At 50.6% G+C, this 24,385-nt stretch overlaps 1 protein-coding gene across 1 annotated transcript in view; it reads left to right on the top strand.

The window, feature by feature from the left end:
• The first annotated feature begins 3,722 nt into the window (after positions 1 to 3,722).
• Eng (endoglin) overlaps positions 3,723 to 24,385 on the top strand; it is a 36,893-nt gene continuing 16,230 nt past the window's right edge. The window contains exons 1-2 of the mRNA XM_048432125.3: positions 3,723 to 4,156; positions 14,397 to 14,548. Of these exons, the coding sequence (XP_048288082.3) occupies positions 4,090 to 4,156; positions 14,397 to 14,548 (219 nt within the window). The 5' untranslated portion in view covers positions 3,723 to 4,089. The remainder of the gene's footprint in view (positions 4,157 to 14,396; positions 14,549 to 24,385) is intronic.

Raw genomic sequence — 24,385 nt, 5'->3', positions numbered from 1 at the left:
AAGATGGAGCCCAATGTGGAGGCCGTGCACAGGTCCTGGCTAGGGGCCATGTGTCTCCTGGAGTGTGCGCAGGAGGGACCTGAAAACATCTGCCTTGGGATTAAGGCAGGAAACAGATGGCAGGCTCCCAAGGGACAGCTTTGAGAGACTGTGGTGGGGGGTATATCGGCATAGATGAGGACAGTACAGGGAACTCTCACCCTGTGCAAATGCCTGCTCGGCCTATTGGGTGAGGAGAGGTACCCAGTACCGGGGCAATGTAGCATGCACTCTGGCTGGGTTATGATGCTCAGGGGAGAGAAGCCACTGCTGTGGAGTCAGTCTTTTGGGAACAAAGCCAAAGACCGTACCCTTCTTCCTTGCCCTTGTCTGTCCTTCGGGAGCAGGGGAGCAGGAAAGTGTCCCCAGAGGGAGAGAGCACGCTGGGAGCAAACCACAGCTTACTCAGATCTGTGCCTGGTTGTACCGTGCTATGATCACTGCGCTGCTGGGGACAGAATAATCAGCCCAGGACTGGCTTTGTGTGCTAGGGATCAGAAACAAGACTTTTTTCTCTGTGCCTCAGTTTCCCCATTCCCACAATCCTCTGTCCCACCTTGACTTCCAGGACACCTCAGGATTTCAATAAATACATCTTGCTGTGCACAGTGGTACACATCTGGAACCCCAGCACTTGGGAGTCTGAGGGGGGGTATTGCCTTCTCAATCCTTCTAGAAAAAGGAAAGTATCAAAGAAACAAAGTCCCACTGGGCAGTAGTGGAGCATGCCTTTAATCCCAGCACTGAGGAGGCAGAGGCCGGTGGATCTCTAAGTTTGAAGCCAGCCTGGTCTACAGAGTGAGTTCCAAGACAGCTAGGGCTACACAGAGGAAGGAAGGAAGGAAGGAAGGAAGGAAGGAAGGAAGGAAGGAAGGAAGGAAGAAAGAAAGAAAGAAAGAAAGAAAGAAAGAAAGAAAGAAAGAGAAAGTAAAGTTCTTTGACTCGGTGAAGGGACAAAGCAGCAGAGGCCATCAGAGTCTCTGCCCTCCTGGGACTTTTAGTAACATGCACAGGGTGTGGGGCACCAGTGCCTGGGACCCCTCTATGCTTAGAGCTTCCAGGCCTAGTGTCTCCACACCCTTCACTCCCTCAAGGTCTCTGGTCAGCGCCCTTACAGCCCAATGGTTGGGCTTTCTTTCCCTGGTTCTCGTCTTTTTAAATTTTTAAATTACATTTTATTTTTTTTTACTCACCGTGTTTTTATATGTGTGCGTATGTGGACACACATGTGGCACACATGTAAGGTCAGAGGACAGTTTTGGAGAATCAGTTCCTTTCTTTCTTCATGTAGGCCCCAGGAATCAAGCTCAGGTTGTCAGGCTTAGCGGCAAGCACTTCTATTCTCTGAGCCATCTTGTAGGCCCCTCTTCTTTTTCTTTCCTTTCCGGTGTTTGGAGAGAGGGTCTTGCTGTGGAGCCCTGAGCTGCCTTACCTTGTTGTATAAATCGGGCTGTTCCCAAATTTGTGGTCATCTTGCTTCTGCCTGTGAAGAACTGGTGTTATCGGTGAACCCGTGAGCTGCCGCTCCACAGATTCCCCCATTGTACCAAACTGGAGTCGCCCCGGTCTTCTGGAGGATGCACTGGGTCTTATGATCTGAATGGAGCTGGCTTGTGCAGCACAGATGGCTTGTGCAGGGCCTTGAAATGGGTCCCTGAGAGCCGGGCATGGTGGCCACATCTCTAATCCCAGCACTCTGGAGGCAGAGGCAGGTGGTTCTTTATGAGTTTGAGGCCAGCCTTGCCTCTGTAGCTAGTTCCAGGACAACCAGGCGACATAGTGAGACCCTGTTTCAAAAGACTGAAAAACAAAACAGGGCTAAGGGAGCAAGCCTGGGCTAAGGAACGGTAGTCGGGGGTGATAGGATCACCCTGGGATAGCAGTGTGTGTGGAGAGAGGTTAAGAACCCTGGAGTGGCAGGCCAGACCATCTCTGAAGGGCCAGGGTCACAAAGCCTTGATCCTGGGGGGTCCAAAGTGTCCCCTGGCTATATCACTTCACCCTGTGATTCTCAGACTTTTACCAGCTGACCCCCTCAGTCTGCTCGGCTCAGATGGCGGCAGGCGTGGAGCCTGGGTTGAGGTCAGGCAGCCATGAGGTATCCACTCTCTGTGCTCCTTGGCGAGCCGGCTTCCACGTATGGGAAACAAAGCCTAAAGGAGTAGACCTCTTGTCAATGGGGACAATTTGGTACTGATAAGGTGAACGCCCAGGGTGGGCCCTGGTGTGGAGTTTAGTCCTGAGGCTAGGCTGACTGTCCCCAAAACAGATTCTGTGAGGGCATGTAGGGAGAAGCTCGCTCCACCCTGCTACTACCCCCATTCTGGGTCCTGGTGTCTTTGTCCTGCCATCCCCAAGATGCCTGGCGAGGTAGGTCTCCCATGCTTGCCTGGGTGGGAGCAAGCTGACCTTCCTCCCAGCCTGCCCTCAGGGACCACACCCACCCACCCTGTCACTGAGGCGGGAGACACCAGAGGGCACCTAGGAGGCAGACCTGGAACCCCAGGCCAAAGTCTCCTTCAGAGGGGCTGCACTTCAGAGGCTGCACTTGCAGCCTTCTTCCTCCTTAAGACAGGTGCCCCCCACAGGCCCCATGGATAAAGTGTGTTCAGGCCCCCAGAAGGTGCTTCTTGGCCTCTCTACATCCTTGCTATTGCCCCAGCAACATCCAAGTTCTTCCTGCTTCAGTGCCTTAGCTGAAGTTTGGTCCTTTCTCGACCGTCTTCACTTGTGTCTGGACTCCCCCGGTCACTGTTCCTTCTCCAGGTAGTTCAGGCTTTCTTCTCGGAGTGTTCTTTGACTTGACCCTAAATGCCACCTAGCAACATGACAGGCACACACTTTGTGTTTGCTATTTGCGAAATGAGCATGGGCCTTTCTAGGATTGTCGCCTTAGCTGAGTTAGCGAGGTTTGGCAAGCATCTCCTGTAGGACCTGGCCCAGGGCTAAGTGCTGCAGTATCTGGTCCTCAGAAGTGTCCCAGGAACCTGGAGAAGAGGACAGAGCTGTGTCCTGCCTTACCAACAGGTACCTGGGATTAAGGACTCAGTTCCAGGCAAACCCAGGGCCGTCTGACTTCAGAAATGCCCTGAAAGTCTACATCTGTTCCTCCTTTGAGACAGGCTTGCCCTCAACTTACAGCCCTCCTGCCCTGGCCTCCATGGGCACGGATTAGAGGCGTGTGCCCCCAGAGTCAAGTGCACGTTCTGTGTCTTTGGGACCGTGTGGGCCCAGTGAGTACAGTCTCAGCTGCTCTATGCTAATCTGGGAATGTTTCTTCCTGCTGTTGGGCCTTAGTTTCCCTGTCTGTAACACAAGGGGCACAGCCAAGAGCAATGCTTCTGGAAATCTGCATTGATGCTGGCAGGGACCAGCTAGAATCCTGGGCACCATTCTTCCAGAAGGCTATCTTGGTCCATCGCTAGTTTCCTCATCTGTAGAAGGAACCTGAGTTATTGGGGCTTCATCCAGAGCTTGACCCCAGTTAGGTTCCCAGATGTGCCCCCATCAACAAGTCTTGGCAAGGGTAGACGGAGGGTGGGGTGCAGGGAGGGGGAGGTCTGCCGACTGGGTCCTCCCATCACTCTGCTTCCCCCATCCCAGGGCCCCCCACCCAGCGACAAAGCCTGTGGCACTTCCTCTACCCGCCTGGCAGGCAGCCTGGTCCGGCCCCTTCTCTAAGGAAGCGCATTTCCTGCCTCTCTGGGTTGGACTGGATGAGCTGAGCTCCCTGCCGAGGACGGTCAGACCCCTGCATCCATCTGTGTCCCGTCCCCAGGCCAGGACCGCTGCCGGCTGCTGTCCGAAAGAGCCCAGTGTCTCTTTCCCACCATCCAGTCAGCTAGAGACTCCTGCCCTGCTGTGAGTCTCGAGCTCACTTCTCCTGACTTCTCAGCCGCCACCTCAGAAGGCTGGAGCAGGGACGTGGTCGCTCCGGCCGCCTGCTCCCTTCGGGTCCCCGTGCGAACCCACGCCGGCCCCGGCGCCCACCCGCAGCCCTGCCTCTGGATACCGGATAAGGCCCAGTGCACAGACTCCCAGGTGGACAGCATGGACCGTGGCATGCTCCCTCTGGCCATTACCCTGCTGCTGGTCATCTACAGCTTCGTACCCACAAGTAAGTGTCCAGCGCCATGGTTGACAGCGCAGCCAAGACCGGGCCCTGGGTGTTTCAGGTCTAAATCCTGTGTCCTGAGCTCATTGCTGGTGAAGCCACCCCCAATGCGGTAGGAGGCAGGAATGGGATCGCCAGCTCTTTCAACTTAGTGGGACTAGAAGATTTCACAGGATGCCAGACTTAAGCATTAAGAGTCTGCCCCCCCCCCCCCAAGAGGGATAAGCTGTTTACTTTAGCTCTGGTACCTGCTGTGTTTAACTATCAAGGCCAGGAGCCAGAGGCTGGGCATCTGGGAGTACTCCCTCCTGTCTCTGAGGTCTCTGAGCCTTAAGCACCCGTTTGAGGAGGTTCAGAAGTGGGCACGGGAGAAAGTTAGGCTCTGTGTCCAACTGTGACCTCTGTGTTTCCTTATGTGATCTTAGGAGATGTCTTGAGGCCTCTGAGCCAGGAAGGGCTGAGGTAAAGGTTTGTGGTGACATCATTTGTCAAAGCGTTACTAAATTGAAGTCCTCCCACTTTTCCTGGGTTCTGCCCACTCCCGGAACCCCATTGAACCCACAAAGGCCACGTGCTCTGCTGTGCCTCTGTTCCCCTTCTCAAGAAGGACGCAGGCTCAGTTAGGGGTTCTGTGAGTCTTCTCAACCAGACTGACGGTTAAAAGTGACCTCAGGAGGGATGGTGAGGACCCTAGACCACAGTCTTACTCAAGGTTCGCCTCAGTGGGGCCCGCTCCTCGGTCACCCCACGTGCAGACAGCTACCCACCCACCTGCAGATTCAGGGGCTTGTTCAAGGTTGGGATGGACTGCCAGGAGGCAGCAGTGTGGGGAGGATGGGGGGCCACCCCCGCCTCTTAAAGTCTGTAATTGATGGGAAATCTCTTGCCACCACCTCATTGGTCAACCGGAAATTGAGTCTTAGAAACTCTGAGTGACTTAGCGGGGATTTGACTCCAGGCCTGTGGTCCCCAGAACCCATTGCTCTGACCATGTGACCCTACAAGATGGCTGCCACAATTACCCCATTTCCCAGGAGAGAAACTGGAGGCTCTGACCCTCCAAGTCCACCTACTATGCTGGGACAGGACTCCAGGCCTCTTCCTCTGGGTCTGGGGACACATGCACAACCTTTAGGGTCTGACTTGTAGCACAGAAGGTGGGTGTCAGAGTCCAGATAACTTCCTAGATTTTAGGTAGGCCGATGGCTGTGGCATGAATACCTATTCCCTCGGGGCTCATTTCAGTCCACTAACCCTCAGTTCTTATTTGGCACCCTAGCAATGGCCTCTCTGCCCTACAGACCTGAGGCACAGACACCCTCAAGGATGTGAAGCAGCGATCCCCAACCTGTAGCTAGCTCTCAAACCCATAGGGGGGTGTCAGACGACCCTTCCATAGGGGTCTCATATCAGATATCCTGTGTATCAGGTATTTATATTATGATTCATAACAGTAGTAAAGTTACAGTTATGAAGTAGCAATGAGATGACTTTGTGTCTGCGGGTCCCCACAACACTGGGACTGTAGCAAAGGGTCAGCATTAGGGAGGCTGAGACCCACTGGTCTGCAGATGGTAGCAAAGTGGGTAAAACAGCCAGAAAGTAGGGAACTCTGATTGATAGTCATCTCCTGGGTGTGCAGCTCAGTGGTAGAGCTCTTGCCTACCAGATGGAAGATCCTGATTTAAAAAAAAAATTACACACATTTACATAGGCACACATGCACAATTTATTTTTATTTTATTTATTGAGAAAAGGTCTCATTATATAGCCCTGGCTGCCTAGGATGCAGAACTCAATGGACGGGGATGGCAGTCACTGGTACATCATCTTCTGAGGACGGAAGGGGTAAAATCGGACCCAGTCTTCCGGGACACCGCTCAATAGAATTGTCTAAACCTGTGTAAAGCTCACATCTCAACTTCAGAAGTCAGTGTAAGCCAGGTTGGTGACACACGACTGTAGTCTCGGCGTTCCTGACCAGTTTAGATTACATAGTGAGTTCAAGGCCAGCCTGGATAGTAATATTCTGTCTTTAAAAGAATCTTCCCTAGAGAGTTACTTGTCACCTCTGTAAGGATGAGTGGCCTATGGGTACCTGTAATAAACTCCAACAGCCAGATTACACCCACCAGCAGGGGTTTCACTGAAGAAGTCAGGATGTCACGGGTCCAGCAGCCACCGCAAAACCAATGGGTACATTCACTACAACACACAGATGTATAGAACACACAGTTAGGACCCTAAAGAGCAGTCCATACCAGTGGGTACATTCACTACGACACACAGATGCATAGAACACACAGTTAGGACCCTAAAGAGCAGTCCATTTCTTCTAACGAAACAGTGATGCTGCAGTTTGCACAGAGAAACTTCTGGAAGGATGTGCTCTCAGTGTGACTGTTCTTCGGTAAGGGATTTTTCTCTAGAGGGCATCCTAAGACAAATTCTTCTGTCCTGGATTTGTTCGTTTTATTGTTTTATATGTAAAATTTGTTTTGTTTTGTTTTTCGAGACACTGAGCCATCTCTTCAACCCTGGAATTCAATTCTTAAAGAGCAGCTTAACCATGTTAAGAAAGCAGATGAGTGAGGGATGCTGGGAATATAACTGTCACACACACACACGCACACACACACACACACACAATTCCCGATTAAGGCTGGACTATCACTCAGTGGCAGAGCATTTTTCTAGACTATTACAGGTTCAAGCCTCAATACTGAAAAAAAGAAAAACCCACTCCCAGGACCATTAGCAGCTATAAACTACCTTCTGAGCTTTGCAAGGTCATTTTGACCCTTCAGATGAACATGTGAGAGCCTTGTGGACCCTTCTTAAGCGCCATATTCTTCCCACGTCATCACTGAGACTCTATTACCATCTGCTCGCCATTCTGGAATATTCTGTCCCATCCCTGTGCCATTATTTGAACAGCGAATCCCTTGTTGAATATTTAAGTGGTTTCTCCTTTTGTCCCAGTTTGGTGCGTGTATCTGTCCCTGTATTTTGGTTTCTTTCATTTCGAAGCTATCTGGTACTTGAGGCCCGAGTCTGGCGTCTAGGATGAGGCACTGCGGCTGAGTGGTGTTTCTGGACTGTAGGCAGCCATCTCCCTGAGGCTGGGGCAGAGTATGACCCGGAGCCTCCATGCAGCTGGGTGGGGAGCTGGGACTCACCGCAGTAGGGGCTGACGACACAGGGCAGAGACACAACTGCTTTTGAAGCCACACTCCAGAACCTTCAGGAAGGATAGGGGGATGGGCTGGGACAAGAACTGCGCTAGCCAAGACAGTGGCTCCCTGGGCGCTATGTGGACATGAACACTAAGATTCTCCCTCACATCACAGCCACCGGTAACTAGAGTTCCAAGGACTCCTGCTCTCTGGCATCCACAGCCACGTGCACACAGTACATGTAGTGCACAGAAACTCATGGAAGCACACGTACATACACACGGAACAATAATATCGGTCCTAAATGTTAAAAGGTTCTCTCTCACCTCAGCCAAGGATCAGAGAAGCTGAGATGGAGGAACAGAGGACTTGCTCCGTGTCACATGTGGGCCAGTGCTGGGGACTTGGAGCTCCGGCCCCCTCCATGTGCTCCAAGGCCTTCAGGCAGATAGATGTGGGTGAGAGGGAGGTGCTCGCCTCTCATGCCCTTGGTGTGTCAAGCCCAGTGTACAGGTGAGGGTGTCCAAGATTTCAGTAAACAACAGGTCCCAATTTCCACCCCAGGCCGTCTGCTCCGGACCCAGTCTCCTCTCTGGGCCCGCTGGTATCTAGGTATGGGAGACTTAGACACCTTTGCCTCCAGACTGCTTTGGGGCAGCAGTCCTGCAGGTTGAGGGGAGTCCTAATCCCAGAGCTGGCTGCAAACACCACCAGTGCATAAATGTGGTGATGAGGATGCCAGCTGACATTTATTGGGTGCTTGTTGTATACCAGCATGGTGTTGCTCACGCCCTCAGAGTTCGCTTCTGTCACCCTTTGTGACAGATGCAAAGACTGGAGTCTAGGCAATAAGAGAAACAAAGTAGCACAGACTAGCATGGATAACCGGGCCCCCAAACCTTGGAACAGTTGTTTCCATGAGCTACCTCGGGAGGGACAAGCACCTTCCTGTGACCCGATCCCCTCATTTCAGGGACTTGGCGTCTTGTCCTGGTCCTGCAATGGCATTCCCTCTTAGATAGGACCCTGGGACCCTGCCTCTGCTGTCAGTGCCCTGCCTTACATTTGTCCCAGATAGAAACTCAGGGCATCTCAGGCCCCAGAGGGAAAGCGAGTCCCAGAGCAGTAGGAGGGAGGCGGAAGTCCGAGATAAACCTTAGTTAGAACTTGCTGCACAAAGCCCAGCCCAGACGAATGACAGGGACATGCCGAGCCAGACTGTCCGTGTGCTTTCCTCTGGGGGCACAGACACTTAGGAGCTAAACAGCCACAGCCGGGTGTGGGTGAACTCAGGAGACTGAGGCAAGAGAAGCGGAAATTCAAGATAAGCTCCAGTTACACGGTGAGTTTTAGGCCAACCTGAGCTGTAGGAAACCCTGTCTCCAAAACAAAAACAACAAAATAAACAAACAAACAAAAACTAAAAAACAAACAAAGCCAGCACTGGAGAGATGGCTCAGGGGTTAAGAGCACTCAGGTCGTGTTGGTTTCACATATCTATCTCACAAGTGCCTTTTGCTTTTGTTTTTGTTTTTCGAGACAGGGTTTCTCCATGTAGCCTTGGCTGTCCTGAAACTCGCTCTTGTAGACCAGGCTGTCCTCAAACTCACAGACATCCGCCTGCCTCTACCTCCCAAGTGCTGGGATTAAAGGTGTGCACCACCACCACCCGGCCCTCACAAGTGCTTTTAACTCCAGCTGTAGGGGATCCAATGCCCTCTTCTGACTTCTGCAGGCACCTGTACAAATAGGCACACACTAATTAAATGAATCTTAAAGAGAGAAAACCAAGGCTGAAGAGATAGATATGGCTCACTGCTTAAGAACACTTGTTCTTGCAGAGGACCCCGGTTCTACTCCCAGCACCCACATGGTGTCTCACAACCATCAGTGGTTCCAGATCTAAGGCCTCTGACTCCTCCTTCCGATCTCTGAGAGCACCAGGCACAGACGTGGTGCACATTCATACATACATACATACATACAAAACATTCATACAGATAAAAATAAACACATCTCAGGGCTGGAGATGACTCAGAGGGTGAGAGCACTGGCTGTTCTTCTGGAAGACCAGGGTTCAATTCCCAGTGCCCACATGCAGTTCACAATCGCCTGTAACTCCACCTCCAGGCGATCCAACACTCCCTCACAGACACACATACAGGCAAAATACCAATGCACATAAAATAAAAATAAAACATTCTTAAAAAGAAAGAATATTCAAAAATATATCTTAAAAAAAAAAACCAACAACAACCCAGGCCAGGCATGATGACACATGCCTCGAATCCCATCACTCAGGAGGCAGATACTGCAAGAGGTATCTCTGTGAGATTGAGCTCAGTCTAAATTACAGAGTGAGACCCTGTCTTAAAATTTAAAAAACAAGGCTCAAGAGATTGCTCAGCTAGTAAAATGCTTGTTATGCATGCATTGAGAGCCTGAGTTCAATGCCCAGAACTATAATGATGATGACGATGATGATGATGATGATGATGTGTGGTTCTGGGCACATGCAACCCCAGTACTAATGAGAAGACAGGAGGACCCTGGGGTGCACTGGGTAGTCAGCTGAGCCTGCGCGGAGAGCTCCAGTCTAGTGAAAGACTTTGTCTCAGAAAATAAGAAATATGATTGTTGGAGAACAACCTGGGTTTAATTGGCTTCACACACACATGCACAAGCACAGCTACATACCCATGTATGCCCTCACGCACCTACTCCCACACACAAACTAGAAACAAAGCAGCCCAAACCTGTCAAAGTCCCACTGAGCACCTGGGACATCAGGTCCTGATGAACCTAAGAAAGGCGGTCCTTCTTTCTTCTTCCTTCCTTCCTTCTTTTTTTTTTTTTTGTTTTTTGTTGTTTTTTTTTTTTTTCTTTTTCAAGATAGGGTTTCTCTGTATAGTCTTGGTTGTTCTGGAACTTGCTCTGTAGACCAGGCTGGCCTCAAACTCAGAGATCCACCTGCCTCTGCTTCTCAAGTGCTGGGATTAAAGGTGTGTGTCTCCACCATCTGTCTAGGAGGCACCTGTTTCAAGAAGAGGCTAACATGGGGAGTGATGCCGCACGCCTTTAATCCCAGCACTGGGGAGGCAGAGGCAGGTGGATCTCTGAGTTTGAGGCCAGCCTGGTCTACAGAGCTAGTTCCAGGACAGCTAGGACTGTTATATTGTGAAACCCTGTTATATTGAGAAACCCTGTCTATAGTTTTGAAAGTTGAATATAAATTGATAAGGTGGTCAATAAAAGATGGCCATTGGGGTGGAGGTAGATGGCTCAGGAGCTCTTGCTGCTTTTGTAGGGGACCCAGATTTTGTTTCCTACCCCCTCCTCTGGCCTTTGTGGGCATTGCACGGACATGGTGCACATACATGCAGGTACACACTTATGCACATAAAACTAAAATAAATAAACTAAAATAAATAAGTCTTAAAGGATGGCCATTGGTCTGAGGAAGGGCAAAGGCAAGAAGCAAGGTGCATTTGGAGGAAATGTTTACCTGGGTGACTGGGAGGACATGGTGCCACAGCGGCTCCCGAGAATCTCCATTCATCAGCAGGGTGCTTAGCGCTGTGCCAGTGATGGCCTGGGAATGCTCCCCAGCTCTCAGAGGTGTGGGATTTCCAGTACCCCACTGTAGAGATCATGATGCCAAGGCATGTAAAGGGGGCTGGGAGGTGGTGTGATTAGGGGGGAACCTCTAGCATGGGTCAACCTCTTAATCTTTTGACCCTACTTTGGGCTGCAGTGTGTGAATTTGACCGTGTGGGTGTTGGGAAACTCTGGGAAAGGCATACAAGGTGGGAGTTGAGTCTCACCGGTGGCCCGGCTGGGAGATGGGACATCTATGAGGTTGTCACTGGACTCTGAAGGAGTAGAGGGTGGCTGGGTGGGTGATGAGGTAATGAGGAAGGCTTCTGTCGAAAGCACCTTCCTCAGTGACACCCGTGGGTACCAATACTTAATGAATCAGAACCAACTGTCTCCCATAGGTACACAAAGCACATGCTGGGTGCTAGAACTTTAAAGCTAGGCCCTGGCACTGAATACCTGGGTCTCTCTAGAGAAATTCTTCAGCTTCCCTAATCCTGTAAAATGGACATAAGAGCCACATACCACTAAGGTCTGCTCTGAGGAGCCAAGGAATTTACTCACACAAAACCCCCAGGAAGGGAACATGATGGAAGTTTCTGTGATGGGCATTGTGCCTGCAAATAAGGAAACTGAGGCCCAGTCTATAGTCCTCGGCGAGGCACCTGGGCCATCTGGATCCAGAACGACTTTATTTGATGGTCTCCAGGAGCTATTTGGGGTGGAATGAAGGCTGTCTGTGGGAGGTCCTGTGCTTGTAGATGAGGAAGGAAGAAGGGAGGCGTGAGGATGCTCCAGACTCGCTCAGGAGGTCAGGGTCACCCAGTTCTCCAAGGGTGACTTCTGGGCCCCCAGCGGCGCCTCCTCCAACAGTTCCCGGGAGGCCCCGGCATTTCCCTTGGTGCCAGGGGATTGTTTTCAGCTGGCCTGGGCCCGCCTTGGGCTGCTGGAGACAGGCTCAGGCGTCACACTCCCTGTCTCCCCATTCTCGTCTGTGGGGTGGGGGCAACCAGTATTCGAAAAGGCCCCAAAATAAATGGGCGTCTTATCTGATCTCCCAGCCTGGCCCGTTATCTGATCATTACATAATGGCCAGGCCTGTGGCCTCTCCTGCTGGCGCTGGCTGACGGCTTGGAGGAGACGGCCCCAGGCAGCCCGGCAATGCCAGAGGAACTGGGGTTCCTGGAAGTCTGGGGACAGGGCAGGGAAAGTCCAGAGATCTGTAGGTCAGACCCTGGGTCATGTGGGGAGAGGAGTTGGAGACCCAGAGGCCAGGCATACGTATGTACGACCTTGACATCAGTATCCTGTGGTGCAGGATATAGTCTCCCCCGTGTAGGTAGGAGCAGCCAAGCAGACTATGCTTAAGAATGGGCAGGAATTGGGGTGGATCAGAAGGGAAACAGACAATGGGAGAGGGTACCAGCCCTTGAGTCTACTGGGGTGAGGGAAACCTCGGTGACGGCCCTGGCCTCCTACTTCACCCCAACCCTTCAACAGTCAACGTCTACAGTGAATGCAGCAAGAAAACTACAGAAAGACCTGACCGTGTGCCCCTCTTCATGACATGTTCCCAACAGCTGCAGGGCCGTGGGGTTTCCTCTCTTAGCGCCATTATACAGACCAGGAAACTAAAGCCCCGAGTGCTCAAATCATTCCCCCAAAGCCACAACTAGCCAGAATTAGATGCCGGCTCTGGCTCCCAGGAACTTGTGTTGAACAAAATACCATATCCCAAACATATTGGTGTCCCTAGCGTACTGCAGATGGGACGAGAGCAATAGCTGGTAAGGTCTGGGCTCCTTCAGCAGACGAGATGGAGATGCGGGGCAGTGTTGACGGGGTGTGAGGCAACCGTAGTGCCTCCTTCTCTGACCAAACACGCTAGCTACAAGGGTGGGGAAGAAGGCTGCTCAGGCCCCAGGCGCCTGGGGTTCAGGAAGAACCAGCCTCCCCCATCCTCAGCACTGGCGTCAGCTGGATGTGAAGCCTGGCCCTCCTCGCCCATCTTTGATCTCCAAGAAAACAGGAAGTGAGCACGACAAGATGGAGACATAAACTTCCAAACAGTCTCCCCTTCTCTGTCCCTCCTCCGCAGCCCCCCTTCCCCTCAGCACATTCCTTAGGACGAGGTGTAGGGGCCTCATTTCCTCTTCCTCCTCTGCTGGGTCAGGGTGAAATTCCTTTGCTCTCCCTTGGGACCCGTGTTTCCGGGCCGCCCTGCAGCAGGCTGTGAGGCCTGCTCCATCACCTCCTTCCAACCTGGGCTGATCCCCGTGAGGCAGGAAATTCCCTCCACAGAAGCAGCCTCTTAGGGATGGACACCTTGAGGTCAGAAGAGGGGAACCGGCTCCCTATCTAAACCCCCACCTTTCTTTGGTGAACTGACCTTAAGACTTGGGATCTACCATGGGTCCTGCTGCTTAGGGTCACCTGACACAGCAAATAGAAATAGTGGAGAGCTGGGCACAATGGCACACTTCTCCTAGCACTGGAGAAGCAGAGGCAGGTGGATCTCTGTAAGTTCGAAACCAGCCTGGTCCACATAGTCAGAACTAAACAGTGAGATATCGACACACACACACACACACACACACACAAAACCCCAAAAAACATAAAACAAACATATAAACACCTCCCCTGCAAAAATAGTTAAATTTGAATTTCAGATAGACAATGTTTCTGTAGTATAAATATACAATTTATATTAAAAATTGAAAAAAATGATACATGTTTATCTGAAATTCATACTTTATTAGTACCCTGACTTTTATCTTCCAGCATTATACCTAGTAACACTATGACCCTGGAGAGACTTTCTCTGGCTGCGCCTCAGTTTCTCCATCTGTGGAATGTTTGGAGTGATATCTGCCATGTAGGGTAGCTATAAAGAGGACGTGACAGCTTGAGCCCCTGAGCTCATACCAAGCATAAAGGAAATGTTCAAAAGGGAATGTGATAACCAGGCGACGGTGGCGCACACCTTTAATCCCAGCACTTGGAAGGCAAGGGCAGGCGGATCTCTGTGAGTTCAAGGCCAGCCTGGTCTACAAGAACTAGTTCCAGGACAGTCAGGGCTATGCAGAGAAACCCTGTCTGGAAAACAACAACAACAACAACAAACAAAACCTCAACCTAACAAAAAGTAAACGTGATTGTATCCAGGCGTGATGGTGTACACCTGACACCCCAGGGTTTGAGACGGGGAGGCTGGGAGATCAGGAGGTCAAGAGCATTGCTGGCTCTAGCACAAACTTAAAGCCAGACTGGGCTGCATCAGACTCTGTCTCCAAAGAATAATAATATCTGCTTTTTAAAAGAACAAGAATATACTGGGTAGTTTTTTTCTCCTGGTGCTGGGCACTGAACCTAGGGCCTTGCCGACGCTAGGCAAGCACTCTTAACTGACCTACGTCCCTGGTCCTATCACCCTCTCACCTGACCGCTTCCCCTCTGTGCTTCACTGGCAGGTCTCGCAGAAAGAGTCCACTGTGATCTACAGCCTGTGGACGCCACAAGGGGTGAGGTGACATTCACCACCAGCCAGGTCTCTGAGGGCTGCGTAGCTCAGGTTGCCAATGCTGCGTATGAAGTCCACGTCCTCTTCCTGGACTTTCCCAAGGTGAGTACCCCTGGCAGGGTCGGTGCAGACCGACAACCACAGGAAGGCATCGGAGTGAAGGATGCCCTCCCTCGGCTGTTGCTGGGGCAGTGGCTGGGACTTCGCTAGGGCCTCAGCCATGAGACTGAAGGGACATCTGGGAGGGCCCACAGGGAGTGGCCTTCTGGTAGCAAGAATGGAAGCATTGCAAGCTCCAGCTGGAGGGTGAAGTGGCTCACGGGGTGAGGGTGCCTGCTGCTCAATGTGATGACGAGTCCAGCTCTCTGAACCTACTGTTGGAAGTAAAGAACCGACTGCCTCAAACTTTTCTCTGACTTCTGCACGCACGCACATGTGCATGCACAAACACACACACACACACACACACACACACACACACACACACACACCACATAAATGCTAATAAACAATTTTAAAGAAAGAATACGGTAAGGGCTGGAGAGATGGCTCAGAGGTTAAGAGCACTGCCTGCTCTTCCAGAGGTCCTGAGTTCAATTCCCAGCAACTACATGGTGGCTCACAACCATCTGTAATGAGGTCTGGTGCTCTCTTCTGGCCTGCAGGCATACATGCAGACAGAATATTGTATACATAATAAATAAATAAATATTTAAAAAAAAAAAAAGAAAGAAAGAATACGGTAGAGAAGAGCTAGGTGAACGAGCCAGTGTGAACCAGGGGGATTGTGGTCAATCTCTGGCGACGGGGCTCTCATAACTTTTCAGCGGACATGATTCCACTCTAACCTGGACGTTGGAGAAAGCTGAGTTCTCGACTCCCTCACGTCAAACATCCACATCCGTGATTCCCAAACCAGCTGAGCCAGCCTCAGGTCTGCTCTCCCACAGAGCCTCCTCAAGGCCAGCCTCCAGCTTGTTGTGACGTGTAACCCGTTTGTCAAATGCTACTGCATGCTAGGTGCCAGGCTATTGCCTACTATTTGCTAGGAATTATCATTTTTGTTTGCTTGGCTGTTTGTTTGTTTTTGCATTAAGGTTCATGTAGCCCAGACTGGCCTCAAATTTGCTATGAGGATGACATTGAGCTGACCCTTCTGTCTCCATCTCCAAAGTGCTGGGATTATAGGCACATGTCACCATATCTGATTATATGATGCTAGGTCACAGACTCAGGGCCTCATACCTGCTAGGCAAACACTCTACCAAACACTCTACATCCCTAATCCTGGGTATACTGTGTGTGTGGGTGTATGTATGTGTGTATGGTTTTTGTGTTTGGTATGTATGTGGCATATGTGTATGTTTGTGGTATATGTGTGTGTGTGCTATGTGTGTGTATGTGTGTGTAGTGTATGTGTGTGTGGGTGATTGTGAGGGGGAATATGTGTGTGCTGTGATGTGTGTGTGGTGTATGGTGTGGTGTGTGTTTGGTGTATGTGTGTATGGTGTGGTGTGTGTGTTTGGTATATATGTGTGTGGTACAGTGTTCGTGTGTGGTGTGTGTGTGTGGTGTATGTGTGTGTGTGGTGTGTGTGTTTGGTGCATGTGTATGTGGTATGTGTGTGCTTGGTGTATTGTGTGTTGTGTATGTATGGTGTGTGTGTGGTATAGTGTATGTATCTTCTCAAGGGCTCACCATGGTCTATTACTATTCTCATTTTTGGAGGAGAAAACTGAGTCTGGCCTTGAGAACTAAAACATGAACTAAACCCAAAGGTCACACCAGAATCTTAGAGACCTCAGAATGAAATTCAGGTGCCACTGACCTTCCTGGGAGGCAGCCACAGCTGCCTGATGTAGACTAAGGCCACAGGAGTTAATTAGGAGCCTGGGGTAAATGTGTGTGCAGCCTGCCCCTAAAACTGTTGAGTTGCCTAGCATTTGTACAGTGATAAGAAAGTGCCCAGACCACCAATATCGGGGGGCCCTGCCTGCCACAAGGACTGTGGACTTTGATAACCCCATGGTGCAGATAGCACCGAATACATTTTATGTGGCTTTCATAAGCATTGTAATTGTTTTTCAAGTTTGGCAATGATATGAAAAAATAAGAAGCTTCCCGAAAGTTCATTTCATTTGTTCTGAGGTTTCAGGCCTTGCACCTCTTCTGGGTGATTGGGGTCCCCCGACATCAGAGCCAGGCAGAGGAAGGCCCCAGTCAAATAGCCAGGCCACAGATGTGTAGACAGGTCCAGCCAGGACCCAGGAGGCTGGTGTACTACAGGGGCACAGGGCAGGGTACTCCAGCTGCTAAAGGCTTAGGCAGGATTTCCTGGAGGAAGTACCAGCACAGAGCAGCTAAGAACTCCCCAGGTGTGGCACAGTGGGCACAGAGAGTGCATGCAGAGGGGAGGGAGCCACATGCTCAGGATCTGCAGGTGACAGGAGGACCTTGCAGTTCACCCAGGAGCAGAGCTAGGGAGACAGGAAAAATGTGTCACTTTATAGGAGTTTGGCTTTATCTGTGAACAATGACATTCATTGAAGGATTTTTAGGGTTATGGGGTGTACCCCAGTAACTCATGGCATAATTCAAGGATTCGAGAGTTTGTGGCTACAGAATCTCCCTATAGCACCTCTGCCCCTTCCAGAGAACTCGGTCCAGTAGATCATGTGTCTTCTGACCTGCAAGCCCAGGCTTCCAGCTCTAGGGCTCCAGAGGATTTGTATTTGAAGGGTGGTGGAGAAAGGCAGGGTGCAGGAGAACCAGGGTCCAGCCCTGGGTCTACCAATGGCCTGAGATGCAGAAGCACCCCTCATATTTTCTTGGGTTTAGAAGTTCGCCCAATAATTATGAAACTATAGAATCTGGTTCTGAGTTTGGCCTATTCCAAATAATTGCTGTGCTCCATAAATGAATGCATGTTTGTGTGGTGAACACATTCAAGTGTGACCATGTTAGAGTTTAGGAGCACAGCTTCTCATTGGGTATTGTAGCACATGACTGAAATCGCAATTTCAGGAAGCTGAGGCAGGAGGGTGGCTTGAAAAATTGCAAGTCATCCTGGGTAACATAGTGAGAGTTTGTTCAAAACAAAACAAAACAAAACAAAACAAAACAAAAAAAAACTCAAGAAGAAAGAATACAGATTCTGGAGCCAGTCAGTCCTCTCTTGAACTTTGGCTAACTTCATGGCCGCATTGCTTTGTTTGCAACCTGTCCGAACCCTTTTCTTCCCATGGGAAACATGGAGACGACGATAATCATTCCTACCTCACAGGTTACTGTGAGACTCCAGTGGATAATGCAGGCAAAACACAGAGCTCAGGACCTGCCCTGAGTGAGAGATCTAGTTGGTGTTATCATCATTACCTTTTTCTGGGCTCCGTTTCTCACCCAGTTCCCAGCATCTTCCAATCAGATCACTCTTTGAACCTTACATGCGTCTGAACCCTGTGGAGAAGAGGCCGAGCCCACAGATCCCCTTCTAATCAGGCTAACTGAGGTCGAGCCTCAGGAGTTCCTGGCCCTTCTCACTCAAAGGGCAGCGTCTCTCTGTGACCGTCTTGGTGCTGTGACCACCGAGAAGCCTGTGACTTGCCCGGGATTTACTTTCCTCCCTGATAGCCTCCAAGAACAAGGTCCAGGCAACAATCTCTCGCCACCTACTCTAGTCTGCCCAGTGCTTGCTATGTGCCCAGCCTGTGGTCAGGGATACAGAGAGGGAATAAAACTGAGCCATTCACAGGCCAAAATTCCTGTAACTGAGTGATGAAATTAGCAACGTTGTGCAGAGAATGAGAAGCTGTAGGGACAGGAAGACAGTCACTGGTTGTGGGAAGAAAGGGACCGGAGGGCTACGCATGGAGCTCACTTGTTATAATGCTTGTCACATACAGACACATACACGTAATTCAAAACCATTGTTTTAAAGTTCAAGGTCATCCTGGCCTAAATAGTACGTTTGAAGCCAGCCTGGGCCACATGAAGACATTGTTTAAAAAAAAAATAAGAAGGAAAGGAAGGAAGAAAGAAAGAAAGAAATAAAGAAAAGGTAGGTCTATGTGTAGCTACAAAACAGAGCCACGGGCACCAGAAAGAGGGCGTGACACACGCAGAGAAAGGCCTAAAGGCCACAGGCAGGAGCTGACCCGCCTAGTGGGGGTGGTACTGATTCTACTGATCTTTGGCCTCCTTTGTCAGTTCCTGGCACAAAGAGGTGGCTTTTCCCGTTCATCCCCACATGGCCTCAGAACCCTCAGGTTTCCTGTGCGTGGGTGGCAGCCAAGAACCCCAGGGAAGTGGCAGTTGGGGTGTGTGTCTCTGTCTGTCTCTGTCTGTCTGTCTGTCTCTCTCTCTCTCGTGTGTGTGTGTGTGTGTGTGTGTGTGTGTGTGTGTGTGTGTTGAGGAAGTCTGTAGACAAACCTGGGATTACTGAGCAGGGTTTATCTCACTGGGTCCCCAAAGGACAGCCTAGAGCCTGGATTCCAGGAGGTCCCATCCTGACCTTCAAGACAGGAACAGGCATGGTGCCCCAGCGATTCCCAGCAGGCTGACTACACCGCTCTGCTGTTCAGACCTGGGCAGCCAAAGAGTTGACTGCTGACTCACTCCACTCCTGGGCAAATTCAGGGAGCTCCTTCCTAAAGATTGGAGCCAAGTCGAGGATGATGGTGGCGCACGCCTTTAACCCAGCACTCAGGGGGGCAGGGGCAGGTGGATTTCTGTGAGTTCGAGGCCAGCCTGGTCTACAGAGTGAGTTCCAGTACAGCCAGGGCTGTCACAGAGAAACCCTATCTTGAAAAACAAAGAAAGACTGGAGTCAGCCAGGCTCTGACTTACGCCTAGGCAGAGAGAGTAGGCAGAGCGGCTGAGGCAGAGCGCAGGACCAACTGTCTTCTTCAGACTGTCACGGGAGAATGTGAGGGGCTTACAGAAGGCAGGGTGGTGCCTGCAATGAGCAGCCTTGCTCTCACCCCTTCTCCGCCATGGGAAACCTGCAGCACTGAAGGAGTATACCTGGAGTTCCTCTCTTACACTGCAGAGCCTGCCCAGTGTGCTCAGGACCCGAGTTTCCTGTACAGTTGTCCCCAAGCCTGTTCTGCAGGCTGCAGGGGAGTGACTCTTGTTATAGCTGGACTCATGTGAGTTCTTCTGTACCTGAAGAGCAGCAGAGTGGGCTCTGGGGGAGACACAAGACAGAATTGGGGCTTCCGGGCTGGGCTTTCCACGTCTGGTCACTTGAGCACCCTTGCCTGCAATCAGAGCAGGGTGGAGCTGCCTTTGTGTCCTTGTCCTGGGCCTTGCAGGTGATGAGCAGGTTAGGGACAGTCAGAGCTACATAGTGAGCCCCTGTCTTGAAAAAACCAAAACCCACCCACAATAAAACTATAGCGTCCCTTTCTCTCTCTTTAGAAGGTTTGGTTTGAGGTGTGCTTTGTCTGCTGTCGGAACTGGCTTGCGTTTGCTTGTCTGTTTTCCGTGCTTTGATGGGAAGGTTTTGAGCATCTTTGCTGGCTAAGTGTGTTTCTTGGAGACAGCGTATAGCTAGTTCTTGTTTTTTATACAGCCCTTAGTTTGTGTTATTGGACTCAAGGCGGTTCTTGTGCCTGCCGAGCACCAGGATTACAGGCATGAACCTAGTTCGAGCACAATTTCTTTAAAAATATTTTCAGAGCCTGGAATGATGGTGCACATCTTTCATTCCAGCACTCGGAGGCAGAGGCAGACAGATCTCTGTGAGTTCAAGGCCAGTCTGGTCTGCAGAACTAGTTCCAGGACAGCCAGAGCTACACAGAGAAACCCTGTCTCGAAAAAATAACAAAAAACAAAACAATACAAAATTTCAGATGGGACATGGTGGTGCATGCTTTCAGCCCCAGCACTTGGGAGGCAGAAGCAGGCAGATCTCTGTGAATTTGAGGCCAGCCTGGTCTAGAGTGGGTTACAGGTCAGCCAGATCCACACAGAGAGACCCTGTCTCAAATCAAAACAAAAGGCTGACACCTGGCGGGGTGATGGCTCACACCTTTAATCCCAGCACTCAGGAGGTAGTGGTGGATGGATCTCTGTGAGTTCAAGGCCAACCTGGTCTACAGAGGTAGTGCCAGGACAGGCTCCAAAGTTACACAGAGAAACCCTGTCTAGAAGAAAAAAAAAAAAGAAAAAAAATGACTGGACAAGGTTTGATCCCAGTACAGTCAGAGGCAGGTGGATCTTTGAGTTCAAGGCTAATCTAGCCAGTCAGTCAAGACTACGTAGAGAGATACCAGAATCAGAATAGGGCTGAAGAGCTGGCTCAGCCATCAAGAGTACTTCCTGCTTCCGTAGAGGATGCCGGTTTGGTTCCCAGCGTCCATGTTAGGTGTCTCACAGCAACATATGACTCCAGCTCCAAGGTATCTGACCCACCTCTTCTGGCACACACACACACACACACACACACACACACACGCCCACACACACACGCACACACACGCACTGAAAATACTTCCTTCAGGAGTCAGGCATGATAACACATACCCATGACCCCAGTACTCAAAGGCTGAGACTAGAGGTTATTAAGTTCGAGGCCAGAGCTACACACAATAAAATCCTGTCTCAAAACAATAATAATTTGGGCCAAGTATAGTGCCACATTCCTATTTCCCAGTTCCTAAGAAAGCTGAGGCAGGAGAATCACTTGAGTGCAGGGCAAGGCCCCATCTGGGATCATAGGATCTGCCAATGGATCCGGGTACCACACAGCTTGCTGTGAGGCCAAATCACACTGTATTCCTACAAGTACATGAGCGGGTACATTGTTCAGCTCATCGTCCAGACAGGGAAACTGGGGTCCAAGGAGGAAGAGTGACTGTCTGGAGCCACCGAACCCACATCTGAAGTCAGGTTTGTCTGGTTCTGAACTCCTTCCCTGCCAGTCTTCCTGTGTGTGCTGACTGAGTCTGCCGAGACAGGCCCAGGGCCTCCTCTGGGCTGGCCCTCAGAGGGTGGGGGCTGCAGGCAGACCCAAGGCTCCACTCCTAGAAGAATTGCTGGAAACGGCTTTCTATAAGTGGCTACCAGTACTCAGGGCCTCTTCACCGAAATCCCCCTTTCCCGACACCAACCACTGGGCTAACAATGGCATCTAAGGGACAGCTGGTACAAAAATAGCCACTGGTCTCTCACCCACCCACTCAGGGAGAGAATGGGGCAGGCCCATGCTGGCAGGCCTGGGGGCAAGGAGCTGGCACATGTGTCATCCTGGCTGGGCCTCAAGATGCCCAGGAGCCTATCCTGGACATGGGCAGCCTAAGCTATGAGTCGGCAGGTTCCTTTCTTAACCTCTCAGGGGATGAGACAAGGAAACCAGCATGCGTGCAAATGGCCGCCATGGTGAGTCAGGGTGGAGGGGAAGGGACGTGTTTACTGTGGAAACCCTGGCTGAGTTTTTCTGGTAACTGGGAGTCATCAGCTAGGTCTGGGAGCACAGAGCCCCTGGGAGTCCTGCTTTTCAGCCTTCCCGTATTCCCGCAGTGTCCCACAGTGCTCGCTGTGACTCTGACTGGTGACTGCCCTGCTTTGGGTCTTGGTTTCTCCACCCCACCCCCCAAAGGGCAGGTCCTGGTGACGGCGGAGTGGAAGGTTTGCTTTATGAATTCTAGAAGAGTTGCTGAGACTTGTCCCAAGCATCCCAGAGTCCCAGCCTCTTGACCTCTGGTCCCCCACAGATGACCGTGCTCTGACCCCTGCTTCCTTTTCTTCACTTCCTCTCTCCAGAGCCCCTCCTGATCTTGGCTTCCAGCCCTTTCCTGCTCCCATTTCACAGATGAGGAAAGCGAGGCTCTGAGGGATAGGTGCTCTCATCAGGCGGCTGCAGGCTTGATGCTCCTCCTGCTCACAGTTCCAGCTGCTGCAGCCCATGGGTGCCCTCCCAGGGATGTCATCACAACACCTCCTTGTCTGAGCATGTCTCTCAGTCTAGTCTGCCAAACTACTGAGCCCATCTCCTTACTATATGTATATCTTAAAGTCTCCCCTCCTGAGGAGCATGGATGGAGCTGGCGGCAGTCCGGGTTAGAGGGAGACAAGAGAGGATACACTCTTGGGCTGCTGCTGAGTGGTCAAGGGCCGTGGGCTCCGCTCGAGCACAGGCTGATGTGCCCTAGGCTATCGATTCCAGGGTCTGTCTGAGTGACTTCCATTCTGGAGCTCTGTTTCCACAGCCGTAAGCTGGGAGACTCCCTGGGCCCGCTTTGGTCAGCGGATTCAGCTGAGCTGTGGCACATTACCGGCACGCAGTTACTTCCTGAGATGACATCTCCCAAGTGTGTAGTCTAGCTCAGTGGCAAGCTTCAGGTTCAATGAGAGACCCTGTCTCAAAAGAAAACGTAGACACCTAAGCGTGTAACCACCCTGCGTTGTCTGAGCTAACGGTACACAGCAATCGGAGGGAGGAGGCCGGGCTCAACACCAGGGTGGGTCATGTGCATCCCCTCAGCAAATGTCGTTCATTCTTTTCACTTCTGTGTATATGGGAGGCCGAGGCGGGGAGATCTCTGCAAGCTTAAGGCCAGCCTAGTCTACTGTACATATCAGCTAGAGCTACAAAGTGAGACCCTGTCTCAATTGGGGGAGGGGGGCATATGTCACGTGTATTTCCGTATGTGAATATGTGCACCGAAGTGCAGGTGCCTGTGGAGGCCCGAGGTGTCAGATTCCCTGGGGCTGGGTGGAGTCACAGCCAGTTGTAAACTGCCTGTTGTGGGTACTGGGAACCAAACTCAGGTTCTCAGGAAAAGCCATAAAAACTCTTTATTCTCTTAATTGCTGAGCTGAGACATCTCTCCAGCCCCTCTGACATTTGATTCTAGTGTTTAAAACGCAATGTGTGGATGGATGGATAGATAGATAGATAGATAGATAGATAGATAGATAGATAGATAGATAGATAGCGTGTCCCTGGCTGTTCCTGGAACTCACTCTGTAAACCAGGCTAACCTTGAACTAACAAAGACCTGCCTGCCTCTGCCTCCTGAATGCTGGGATCAAAGGTGTGTGCCACTACACCCAGCTTGAAATGCATAATATTTTTTAAGGTTAGTAAAACAAGCCCAGCAGTAATAGCACACACTTTTAATCTCAGCACTCGAGAGGTAGAGGCAGGCAGATCTCTGTGAGTTCAAGGCCAGTTTGGTCTACAGAGCTGAGCGAGTTACAAGACAGCCAGGGTTACACAGGGCTGTCTCCAAAAACCAAAACCAAAACCAAAATCAATAAAGAAAAAAGATTAGTAAAACAAAATACTTAGAGTCAAGATTTAAACTCTTTAGTAAGTATTAATACTGTCTGGGATACAACTAAGGGCTAGAATGTTTACCAAGCATGCACAAGACTGGGTTTGCTTTCTAATATTGCAAATTATTATTTATTATTATTAATATGTCCACACATTGGAAATGTATCTTTTTATTCTTGTATAAACTACTTTTATAACATTGCAAATTATTATTTATTATTATTAATATGTCCACACATTTGAAATGCATCTTTTTATTCTAGTATAAACTACCATGAGAATACTTCTTTAAGAATAGTAACATAAGTCGGGCGGAGGTGGTGCATGCTTTTAATCCCAGCACTGGGGAGGCAGAGGGAGGCAATCTCTGTGAGTTCCAGGCCAGCCTGCTCTACAGAGTGAGTTCCAGGCCAGCCTGCTCTACAAAGTGAGTTCCAGGCCAGCCTGCTCTACAAAGTGAGTTTTAGGCCAGCCTGCTCTACAAAGTGAGTTCCAGGCCAGCCTGCTCTACAGAGTGAGTTCCAGGACTGGCTCCAAAAAACTACACAGAAAAACTTGTCTCAACAAACAAACAAACAAACAAACAACAACAAAAGAGAGAGAAAGAGAGAGACCGACCTTGCCTCAAAAAACAAAGTGGAAAATGCCAGAGAAGT

The sequence above is a fragment of the Myodes glareolus genome, chromosome 21 (assembly GCF_982192425.1).
Source record: "Myodes glareolus chromosome 21, mMyoGla1.1, whole genome shotgun sequence".
Lineage (NCBI taxonomy): Eukaryota > Metazoa > Chordata > Mammalia > Rodentia > Cricetidae > Myodes > Myodes glareolus.
The sequence above is the reverse complement of the archived record's forward strand: the minus strand, read 5'-3'. Positions and strand labels throughout refer to the sequence as shown.